General features: G+C 41.9%; 1 protein-coding gene across 1 annotated transcript in view; it reads left to right on the top strand.

Moving 5' to 3' along the window:
* The window catches only part of RPGRIP1L (RPGRIP1 like), a 59444-nt gene that overhangs the window by 29341 nt on the left and 18343 nt on the right, over positions 1–11760 (top strand). Inside the window, exons 19-23 of the mRNA XM_029284639.1 lie at positions 791–984; positions 1899–1982; positions 2727–2801; positions 4475–4637; positions 7026–7114. Coding sequence (XP_029140472.1) covers positions 791–984; positions 1899–1982; positions 2727–2801; positions 4475–4637; positions 7026–7114 — 605 coding nt within the window. The remainder of the gene's footprint in view (positions 1–790; positions 985–1898; positions 1983–2726; positions 2802–4474; positions 4638–7025; positions 7115–11760) is intronic.

The following is an 11760-nucleotide window of genomic DNA, read 5'->3' on the forward strand; positions in this document are numbered from 1 at the left end:
TCCTCCTCCTCCTCCTCCTCCCCCTCCTCCTCCTCTTCCTCCTCCTCCTCTTCTTCCTCCTCCCTTCTAGCTCTGATGATATCTAGTTTGGGTCATGAAACATCTGCAAGAAAATAACTAAACTCAGAGAGCACCAAGGACCACACAATCCTCCTCCTCCTCCTTCTCCTCCTCTTCCTCCTCCTCCTCCTCCTCCTTCCTTCTAGCTCTGATGATGTTATCTAGTTTGGGTCAGGAAATGTCTGCAAGAAAACAACCCAGCTCAGAGAGCAACAAGGACCCCTCATAAGCTTGTCCTGTTTTAAAGTGGTTTATGTTTTATGGTGCAAACCCCTTTCAAATGTCTTTCCAAGATGAAAGATTATTCAGATATACTTTTTAAAATAAATCTGGGTAATATTTTGATGAAACTGGTCATTCATCATGCTACCTGTTCTCCTAACGTAAGCCACAGCTATTATGGAAACTTATACTTGGGTTTGTACATAACACCAAGGCTGGATTTCTTTTTTAACTAAAAACGGTAAATACCCATCACAATAATCCAAAAGTGGTGGGTTAACACCTGCTAAGTCAAAAGTTAGCAAAACTGGCCCCGTGATTGCTTTTTAGGTAAACCTGGAAAGTCATTTCATAAGATTGTTGGTGCGTTCTGCTGATTTCAGAGTATCCAGTTTAGCAAAGGATCATTTCGATTGATTCAGAGCATAATTGTGGAACCTGTTTTGTCAGCTTCTAGAACCCAAATATTAGGAAGATGAATGACTCATGTTTGCGTTTGATTTTTCAGGGACTTTTGAATTAACTGATTCTGAAGCTTGTCCCGCTGGGACAGTCAACATTGAACTGAAATGGAAGCTGACTTACCTTCAGCCAGCCAGCTCCATTGTAGCAACAAACCTCACAGATTACATCCAGAACGAGAAACCAGTGAAGGGGCAAGGAGAAGGTCCACTGCTGCCTCCATCTTTCTCATCAGTGATGGTATTCAGCCTTTCCTTATTGTCTAGAGCTGTGTTCTCTTAACAAGCTGCCCTCTAGATAGAAATGTGACTGATGGGTCTTCTAGACCAGTGGTCCTCAACCTTTTCTTCACCACGGACCCCCTTTAAATACCTTTTGTGGCCACAAACCATGGCCACAGATCACCAAGACACATCCTCTCCACGACCTGTTTTCCTGGTTACCTTCTGGGAGAAGAGGGCTTTGTGATATCCGAAGCAGAACATCCAGATCCAGAACATCCAGAACATGTATATGTATGGGGGTGTGTGTATAGCATATGTATATGTGTTGCATGTATGTGTATAGGTAGATATATACTTTCTTTTGAGAGCAGACAACAGAATTTCATTTTTAATGTGCTCACAGTAAAAAATAAAGGTTATCCATCCATCCATCCATCCATTTATCTATATCTATATCTATATCTATCTATCTATCTATCTATCTATCTATCTATCTATCTATCTATCTATCTATCTATCTATCTATGACTTAAGTCAAAACATTCTTCTAGCCTTCGTGGACCTCCTGTGATGACATCGCAGACCCCCCCAGGAGTCCATGGGCCACAGATTGAGAACCGCTGTTCTAGACCTCGCAATGCACAGAGGACCTAATGGTGTTCTCGATTGCACAAAGGCTTTCTTGTCTCTCATTCACTTATTCTCTTTCTCTTATTCCTTTCTCTTTTAAATCGGGAGTGACCATCTTGTGGACGATAAGTTACAGTAGCCCCTGGTCTCCCTGATGGCAGCGTTCCCAAATTTTGAGATATGTTGGTTTCTTTTCTGAGCTGTTAAGATGATTCCCCCTGGCCGAGTTAGGCAAATCAGATTCTTGTGGATTTTGGCAATTCCATTTTGATGCCAGATGTTTTTGTTTTTAATTTTTAGAGGCCACAGCCTAAGCCGAGACAGCGCTTGGCTGCGGTGGACAAGAAAGTCTGTTTTGTAGATATGGACCCGTTGCCAAATTCAGTGAGTATGAACTTTTCCATTGCATGTGCTTGTTTTGACAACAACAATAACAATAATAATATAAAGTTGGAAGGGACCTTGGAGGTCTTCTAGTCCAACCCCCTGCTCAGGCAGAAAAACCCTATACCATTTCAGACAAATGGCTGTCCAGTCTCTTCTTAAAAACTTCCAGTGTTGGAGCATCCACAGCTTCTGGAGGCAGGTTGTTCCACTGGTTAATTGTTCTAACTGTCAGGAAGTTTCTCCTTAGTTTTAGGTTGCTTCTCTCCTTGATTAGTTTCCATCCTTTGCTTCTTGTCCTGCCTTCAGGCGCTTCAGGTGCCTTCAGGTACTTCTCCTGGCTGTGTATATTTACAATGCAGCCATTGTCTTCATACAATTTATTTTGCCTCGGTAAGGATTTTTGTTTTCTTTTATCGTTGTTAATGAACCAGAAGTTGATGAGAGGGAGTCAAGAACAAACCACCCCATAGAAGCTCCATTCCATTCGAACTCTCTGCCAAGCGATATTGTTATTATTTTTTAATAACAGGAAATTCATTTTTTTCTCCTTAGAAATTTAGTTTAGGTATTATGGGCAGAAGCGCTGGGTGCATCATGCTATCACCTTGCCGTGGACCCAGTAGCCGGAGAGATGGCAGGCCAAAGGCTATTATTTTCTTTAATTAGCACCCTTTGGCAAAATCTTTCAGGCCAGTTTACATATGTCTAAGTCACTCTTCCTGTGCTTTAATTCTAATGTAGAGTCCCATTCCTGAAAAAGAAGATAAAAAGAGCTTGCAGAAAGACGAAAAGCCTGTACTTTTAAATCGTCCAGAGGTAAGAGTCAATTTCTTTTAATCAAGTCTTGAAACAAAGTACATTGAATTTCCATTAGATGTGTTGCATCCAAAGCATGAGCTGACGGTATATGTGACTGATTTGGTAATCTGGTTTTTTTTTTTTAAAAAAAAAAATTGTTTTGATTTGGCCTCAGCACCAGACTTGTGCGTTGCTGATGAGATTGTAACAAACTCTTCTTTTTCTTCTTCGGGTGTAGAAAAATAATTTTGGGTGTCTTATTTCATGTGGCGTTTTCATTCTCTACGGCGGGCTAGTGGCAATCAATGAAAATCTTTATTGAATTCTAAAGATGGTCAATGTCCGCCCAGCTAGCTAAATGGGAACAGACCTGATTATTTTGGGATGGGATGGGATCAGTAACACTGTAAACCAGACAAGAAAATCTGAAAACATCTTGGAAGAAGGAAAGAGGAAAACATTTGATGTTGTTGTGAAGAAGAATGTTCCGGAAAGTCAGTAGGGTTCAACTCAGCTAGAGGAAGCTTTATCATTTTGAAAAATAATGACTTCCGCTCCAGTCTTCTCTGTGTCTTTTTATCGTCAATATCCAAGGCAACTCTGAGCTTTTAAACCAGTGTCTCCCAACCTTGGAGACTTTAAGATAGGTAGACTTCAAGATATGGCTGGCTGGGGAATTCTGGGAGTTGAAGTCCACCTATCTTAAAATTGCCAAGGTTTTGGAAACACTATTCTAAGCGCTTTGGGTAAATCTCAGCAGATTGACCAAAATAAGGCAAGGATGTAGGGGAGGGTGAAATGGTTTTTTTCTGTTTTGCTAGACAGGGGTCTTCAAACTTGACCCTTTTATGACTTGTGGACTTCAACTCCCAGAATTCCTCAGCCAGCATGGCTGGCTGAGGAATTCTGGGAGTTGAAGTCCACAAGTCATAAAAGGGCCAAGTTTGAAGACCCCTGTGCTAGAAGATTCACCCCAAAAGGGTTAAAAGAGAGTTGACTGTTCCTATTTACGACTAAATCACTCTCCCCAAGAAACTATTTGACAAATACTTCTAGCATGGTTAAAAATGGAACGGGAAAAGGAGAAATTGGATTTTGCACATTGAATGTTGGGGGGGATGGTTTTAGAAGGAGCTACGAGACGTGTTCTGTCATGTGTCAGGGATGGGGAACTATGGCCCTTTTATGACTGGTGGGCTTCATCTCCCAGAATTCCTGAGCCAGCCAGCCAATTTATCATGCTGGCTCAGGAATTCCGGGAGATGAAGTCCACCAGTCATAAAAGGGCCATAGTTCCCCACCTCTGGCATACCTTAGAGCAGACTCTAAGATAGATTTACCTCTATGGATTTATTGAACATGGCATATTCAGCAAAGGCTCCCTAATAACAAAAGTATAGGATTAGAGACTCTCATGGGTTTTTTTCTAGCTACTGCAAGGACTGGATACATTGAAGAATGTAATTTCCTCCCCTCGCCTTGATTTTAAATTCGTTTCATAGACGGTACGGATGCCTTATTTGTCAGTCTGAGCAGTCTGAGAATACAACGCCACAAAGTTAACCTTTTCCCGCTGCCAATTCACACAGATCCTTTTTTCATTCGTTAAAACCGGCTCTAAATTCTAACGTCAGAATCTCGGTTGGGTCGATGAATTGATATTAACTCTTGTCCTCCTGCTCGGGCTGAAGGCCCTACGAGAAACAGATGCTGACGGCGGACCAAGCAAACCACCTGCAGCCGAGATGCCCCAAGAACAGGAGGATCTCTCTCAGCTGTCGGAAGGTCAGCTGGCTGACCAGAGTTCAGTTACTTCAGAAGACCAGACTGAAACCGAGGAAGTGGAAACAGAAGGTAGAGATCGAGCCGAGCAGCTCCACCTCGGTTGATCGATTCCATCTCCACCTGAAAATTCCCCTTCTTTTGCCTACCTTCGTGCATTGGCTCGGCCCTACACTGCGCACAGGTAGATCCTCGCTTTATGACCGTAGTTGAGCCCAAAATTTCTGCTGCTAAGCGTGGCAGTTGCCAAGTGAGTTTTGCCACATTTTGTGACCTTTCTTGCCACCGTCGTTAAGCGAATCACTGCAATTGTTGTTCAGTTAGTGACACAGTTGTCGTTAGTCGTTCAGTGAACCTGGCTTCCCCCATTGACTTTGCTTGTCAGAAGGTCCCCGGGATCACTGCAGCTGTCATAAATGGTATGGGGGTCTCCTGCTTGAGCAGGGGGCTGGACTAGAAGACCTCCCAGGGCCCTTCCAGCTCTATTCTGATTGATTGATTGATTGAAATATGAGTCAGTTGCCAAGTATCTGAATTTTGACCACGTGACCCTGGGATGCTGCCACAGTTGTAAGAGTAAATAAAAAATGGTCATAAGGTACTTTTTTTTAGTGCCGTTGTAAGTTCGAACGCCGAGGACTATCTGTATAAGTATTTTAGATAACTGTCCATGGAGCTTCTCAGTGGTCCAAGTCATGGTTGTCCCAAAGGTGCTTTTTCAAGAGGCAACTGGACTGAAGGACTGAAGAAGCTTCTTGCGTGAGAAGCAAAACGTCTTCAAGGAAAAACAAAGAAAGTCCAGTTGCCTTTTTAAAAAAAAACCACCTTTGGGACTATTTTAAAAAACCACAAAATCTCTTTAGACATAGAATGGGAATTGGCCAGCACAGGTATAGCCCCAGCAATTGCTTTGATAAAGTTATTTCATATCTTCTCCTGCCACCTGTCAGATATCAAGCTCAAAAAAAAAAAAATCCAGTAAGTTTTATACTTAAGGGAATGGGTCCCATTCTCCTGTAATTCCCACCTTAGCAGAAATGGCTGCCTTGCTAACATCTACCCCAAAAGCTCTTCCTTCCTTCAAATGCGAGAGAAATGATGACTCTTCAGGGACTCATTTTTTTAGAACGCAACTGCTGTAAAAGGGAAGAAAAACCCACAGTTGCCAACCATTTTCACTGCTTTGGCGGCTGGTTTTGGGCCATAAATTATTCCAGCGTTCCTGGAGGAGAAGACACAGAATAGCAAACGTTCCTTTGGAGGATCTGTCCATTAAGCTATTTACGTCATTCTAATTGCCTCTCCTTGGAAGTGTCACCATCATTAATTCCTCTGGCAGTTAAGCCATCCATCATTATTACGAGGGCAAATCAGACCCAAAGCTACAATAGAACCAGGTCCCAGCGGACGGTGCGTGTATGTGAAAACAAGCTCTGGCAAGCCAGAGAAGAATCCTTTTGACCAAGGCAGTGCCAAAGTCACCATGGGAAAGGCAGCCATAGAAGATTACAAGCCCACCTCACCGTGGGAACCGGTGGGCTGTTCCATCCAGCTTGTGGGAAGGTCCCACGGTTCTGAATACTCTCTGGGTGTCCCTAGTACAGTCCATATTAGGTTGGTGGTCCATACTGAATCTTAAAAGAAGTGGGCGGGTGTTTTATTTATTCATTTCATTGGGAGCGGATTATAATCTTGAGTATCTCCGAGATCAGAATGACGAATAACGGAGTTGGGAGGGACTTTGGAGATCTTCTGGTTCAACCCCCTGCTTGAGCAGGAGACCTTATAACATTCCAGACAGATGGCTGTCCAGTCTCTCCTTCGAAACCTCCAAGTGATGGAGCATCCACAACTTCTGGAGGCAAGCCGTTCCACTGATTATTTGTTCTCACTGTCATGTAATTTCTCCTTAGTTTTAGGTTGCTTCTCTCCTTGATGAGTTTCCATCCGTTGCTTCTTCTCCTGCCTTCAGGTGCTTTGGAGAATAGGTCAACTCCCTCTTCTCTGTCTCAGCCGCTCAAATATTGGAAGACTGCTATCACGTCGTCCCCCCAGTAGATCAAAGTATCTCCAAAATCAAACGTAGATCAAGAAGTCGCCACGGGGTTCAGGGGCTGCCACAAAGAAGAGGGAGTCAAGTTTTTAAGTTTTTAAGAAGAGACTGGACAGCCATTTGTCTGAAATAGTGTAGGTTCTCCTGCTTGAGCAGTGGGTTGGACTAGAAGACCTCCAAGGTCCCTTCCAACTCTATTATTATTATTACTATTAAGTAGCCAGGTGAATCTGAAACAATTTAACCCCCTTTGATTGGTCAATGATGTGTTTTGTCTGCCTGGAAAAGCCATGGTCCATTGTTGCTTGGAACCGTAACCTGTTTAGCTTTCCTATTCTGCAGTTCGTCCTTTTCTTTTATAATCTCAGCTGTGCTTATCTTGGCTAACCTTTCCTTTTTTGCCACAGATCAGGAGGACCAACAGGCCACCGCTGAATCAGTTACCGACAGTGATGACTGTGTGATTCCAAGTTCAGCGTCCTCAAGTCTTATTCAGGTTAGTCAGAACCAAGAAAGAAAAAAGTCCTTCTTCTCAAAGTACTCAAAGCATTCTTCCCCNACTCAGGGGACTTGCCTCAGATTAGTGGGAATAATCCAGTCAAAGTTAACTACTTCTAAAGCCCATTGATTCCAGTGTGTCAATATGAAAAATGGGCTTCAGCGCTCCACTTGAAATCAATAAGATTTAAGTATTCTTAACTCAGGCTCAACGGAGCAAGAAGCTAAATTAAGAGAACTAACTGTACAACGAAGCGAGGAAAGGCAACTGCTCCTGTCTTAATAACTCCGATGTAATACTGCTTCCTACAAGCAGAAATTCTAATGCTCAGGTTGTGACTATTCACTCAGTGCCAAGAAACATATTATTTATGGCTAAGACCTCTAGTCACATAGATGTTATCTCAAGGTGATATACTTTCTCCATAAAAACATCTACAAACAACGTTCACATCTAAAAGGTTGAAACCTCCTTAAACTCTCCCAACCATCCTCGCTTTGTGGATGTTGAGTTCCGTCGTCGTTTTGTATTAAGAAGAGTCACAATTTAGACTGGCCCGCTGTTTGCAGGGTTCCTCGACCTTGGCAACTCTTGAGGTGTGTGGATTTCAACTCCCAGAATTCTCCAGCCGGCCAAGGTTGGGCCACATAGATCTAATGTAAGACGTAGCCATATCACCCGCTTAAAGGCACAGGGGGAGAAGCCCAGTGCGATCTGGAAAGGAAGAAATTCTGCAAATAGGACGCTAGTAGACCCCAAAAAATGCTGTTTGCCATCAGTACGTCTACGATAAGGGAGTCCATGTAGCTGATTCAAGCAGCCACGAAGTTGGACAATCTTCTGGTTCTGCCATTTTACGCTGAGGACCAAGCAGATCTTTTTCCCAAGGAAAGGAATAATTCACTTTCCCATTTTCCTCTGTGCTGTTTTGACAATTTGTGTCCATTTGGAGCAATTCCTTAACGGAAAAAAAAAATGTGTCATATCCGAACATGAGCTATGAAGGTGACCCAAACATAATGAATGGAAGGAATCAAAGGGTTTTTTTTTTTGTTGTTTAATGCTCAACTGGCATCAGCTTTCCAGATCTCTTAAAAATCCTGGGAAGGAGAGAACTAAGAAGGGTTCCTACGTAAGGGAATGGTCTTGAAATAATTAGCTGTATTCTGTCGCTTTAACGTAGACTGTGATTGAGGAGCTCTGATAAAAAACCTTTCATGATGATTCGAATACAAGTCCGAATTATGTGTTCTCTTCACTTCCCTCTGTCTGGGGAGAAATCTAGACTTCTTGCAAGCAGAATGTCTTGTGTTTTCTTTCCAAGGAATTGCTACCAAGCTTTGGGAAGGTTCGGAATTATATTCCGTCGGCTTCTGCTAAGCTCAGCTTTGATTTCAGCATCCACTTAATTCGGTAATAATTTGCTCCAATCTAACAGATGCTCCTAGTCCTAGTTATCTGAGTGCTGGGAAAAAAAATAATAATAAACCCCCAAAATATTGAAAGATTCTTCTGCTAGTTTTCTCATGAACCTCAAATAAATAACACACCCCATTGTTTGAGCCATTGACGCCTTTCCTTTAAAAAAAAAAAAGCAGATTACAAATTAGAGCGTCGGGAATTATTTCTTAGATCATAAAAAGAACCTTAACATGTTTTCCTCCAGAATTTAGCTTTACAATTGCTCTTTTTTCCTCCCCCCCTTCTCTTATACACACACACACACACACACACACACATACACTCTATCTCTTTTTGTCCGTTATGTATAATTAATCGTAGATTATTTCATTTCGTTTACAACATTTATGAGCTCCACTTCGTCAGTACGAAAGGCTTGTCCCTTTCTTTTTCTTTTCCAAAGTGGCGTAATTAGTGTTAGCATCTTTTTCTAGCAGGCTACATAAAGTTTAGTGGCTGGATTAAATCATGTCATTAACATAANTAATCTCAGCTGTGCTTATCTTGGCTAACCTTTCCTTTTTTGCCACAGATCAGGAGGACCAACAGGCCACCGCTGAATCAGTTACCGACAGTGATGACTGTGTGATTCCAAGTTCAGCGTCCTCAAGTCTTATTCAGGTTAGTCAGAACCAAGAAAGAAAAAAGTCCTTCTTCTCAAAGTACTCAAAGCATTCTTCCCCGTGTCCTTAGCAATGTGGTTTTCTTTGAAGAAGTCTGCATTGAGTTGGATTCCTCTTCTGAATCCTTCTTTGAAACCAGAACTTCGTTGTTGAGGATTTTTGAGGTTGATGTTTGGACACGGGGATCTGGGGTCACATCAACCATCAGTCTAGACGAGGGGTGTCCAACCTTGACAACTTTAAGTCTTGTGGACTTCAACTCCAAGAATTCCCCAGCCAGCCTTGCTGGTTAGGGAATTCTGGGAATTGAAGTCCACAAGTCTTAAAGTTGCCAAGGTTGGACACACCTCTGGTCTAGACTCTGTAGGGATTGGCCAGTGTGATTCAAGGTGTTACAGAGAACTAGCCCTTGATTTTGGGCAAGACCTTTAAGATAAACATTATCTAGTTCCTTTATTAAATCCTTTGGGGATTGCCTATATTATGTATTTCATTAATGCAGGTTTAGAATTAATGCAGACCTTCCGTTATTTGGGATTGTGTGATCCTAATTAGTTAACTCATTCCATGCTGCCAGGTTTCCTTTGACAATCTGGCCTGAAATATCTTAGCCTTGATAGGATAAAAGTATGGATTTAAAGATAAACAGATGCCCCACAACGGGCGACAACAAAGGCTGTTGTTGACGTGACTGGCTCTTTTTTCTGTCCTGTACTTGGTCAGGATTTTGAAACGTTGCCATCTAGAGAAAAAGTGTGTGAGTGTGTGGGGGGGAAACCCCTCCTCCAGCAAAACTATTATTTTAATAGGTGGAACGGCCTTATGATTAACGGCGTCTTCGGTGCCATCCAGTTCTTCTAAGCCGTAACAATAGGAGCCAAACAGGAAAATTACTCATTCTTAGGCAGCCTTGCAGAAAATCTTGGGGATTGTTGCACTCCATTATATCGAGAGGGAATTAAGAAGATTTAAAATACCTCACGGGTTCAGAAAGATTCACGTGGGACGATCTTTCTGACTTTTTCCCAGTCCTCTTTTTACAAGGGAAGGTTGGGGGACACTGCCAGGAGGAGAAGAGAAGGAAGAGAAGAAAAAAAACACCCACCTCTGATCAGGTATCTGTCATTACAGATAGTCCTCGAGTTACGGTGACAATTGAGCCCAGAGGTTACGTTGCTAAGTGAGAAATTTGTGAAGTAGGTTTTGCCCCACTTTACGACTTTTTCTTGTCACCCACGTTAACCGAATCGCTGCAGTTGTTAAACGAGTGACACGGTCATTGGGCAAGTTGAGTTTGGCTGGTCAGAAGCTCGCAAGAGCTGGTCAGGTTGACCCCCGCGGGGGACACGGCTGCCGTCATAAAGGTGAGTCGGTGGCCAAGCGACCGAATTTGGATCCCGTGACCGCGGAGATGCTGCAGTGGTCCTTCAGGGTGGAAAATGGTCATCGGTCACTTTTTTCAGTGCCGTTGTCACTTAGAATGGTCACTAAATGAATTGTTGTAAGTTGAGGACTATCTTTAGACATGATGGCAGTCTTCCAGTATCTGAGGGGCTGCCACAAAGAAGAGGAGGGGGTCACGTTATTCACCAAAGCATCAGAGGGAAGGATGAGAAACAATGGTTGGAAACTGAACAAAGAAAGAAGTAATCTGGAACTAAGGAGAAACTTCCTAACAGTGAGGACAATTGACCGGTGGAACAGCTTGCCACCAGAAATAGTGGGTGTCTCCATCACTGGAGATTTTTAAGAAGAGACTAGACAGTCACTTGTCTGAGATGGTATAGGTTCTCCTGCTTGAGCGGGGGGCTGGACTAGAAGACCTCCAAGGTCTCATTCTATTCTATTCTATTCTATTCTATTCTATTATTCTATTCGGCCCCTATTTTCATATTTTATTCTATTCTTATTTCTAATTCTATTCTATTCTGTTCTATTCTATTCTATTCTATTCCTTATTCTATTCTATTTCTTATTCTATTCTATTCTTTATTCTATTCTATTCCTTATTCTATTCTATTCTATCCCCATTTTCATATTCTATTCTATTCTATTCTTATTTCTAATTCTATTCTATTCCTTATTCTATTCCTTATTCTATTCTGTTCCTTATTCTGTTTCTTATTCTGTTCTCTATTCTATTCTATTCTATTCTATTCTATTCTATTCTATTCTATTCTATTCTGTCTCCATTTTCATATTCTATTCTATTCTATTCTATTCTTATTTCTAATTCTATTCTATTCTATTCTATTCTATTCTATCCTATCCCCATTTTCATATTCTATTCTATTCTATTCTTATTTCTAATTCTATTCTATTCCTTATTCGATTCTGTTCCTTATTCTATTCTATTCTATTCTTGTTTCTGTTTCTATTTCTATTATTTATTTGACTTGCTGCAATATCAGGACAAACCAGTGTACACACAGGCATTAAATTAACGACCGGGCCTGACGTTTCTCTCTTTTTGCAACCAACGAGGATAAGATACGGTTATGAAGAAAGAACTCGGGCAAATCCCTGAGTATTTAAGCAACTGGTGGAAGAAAGACTGCC

This window comes from Protobothrops mucrosquamatus, unplaced genomic scaffold (genome assembly GCF_001527695.2).
Source record: "Protobothrops mucrosquamatus isolate PMUCROS unplaced genomic scaffold, P.Mucros_1.0 scaffold783, whole genome shotgun sequence".
In the NCBI taxonomy this organism is placed as follows: Eukaryota; Metazoa; Chordata; class Lepidosauria; order Squamata; family Viperidae; genus Protobothrops; species Protobothrops mucrosquamatus.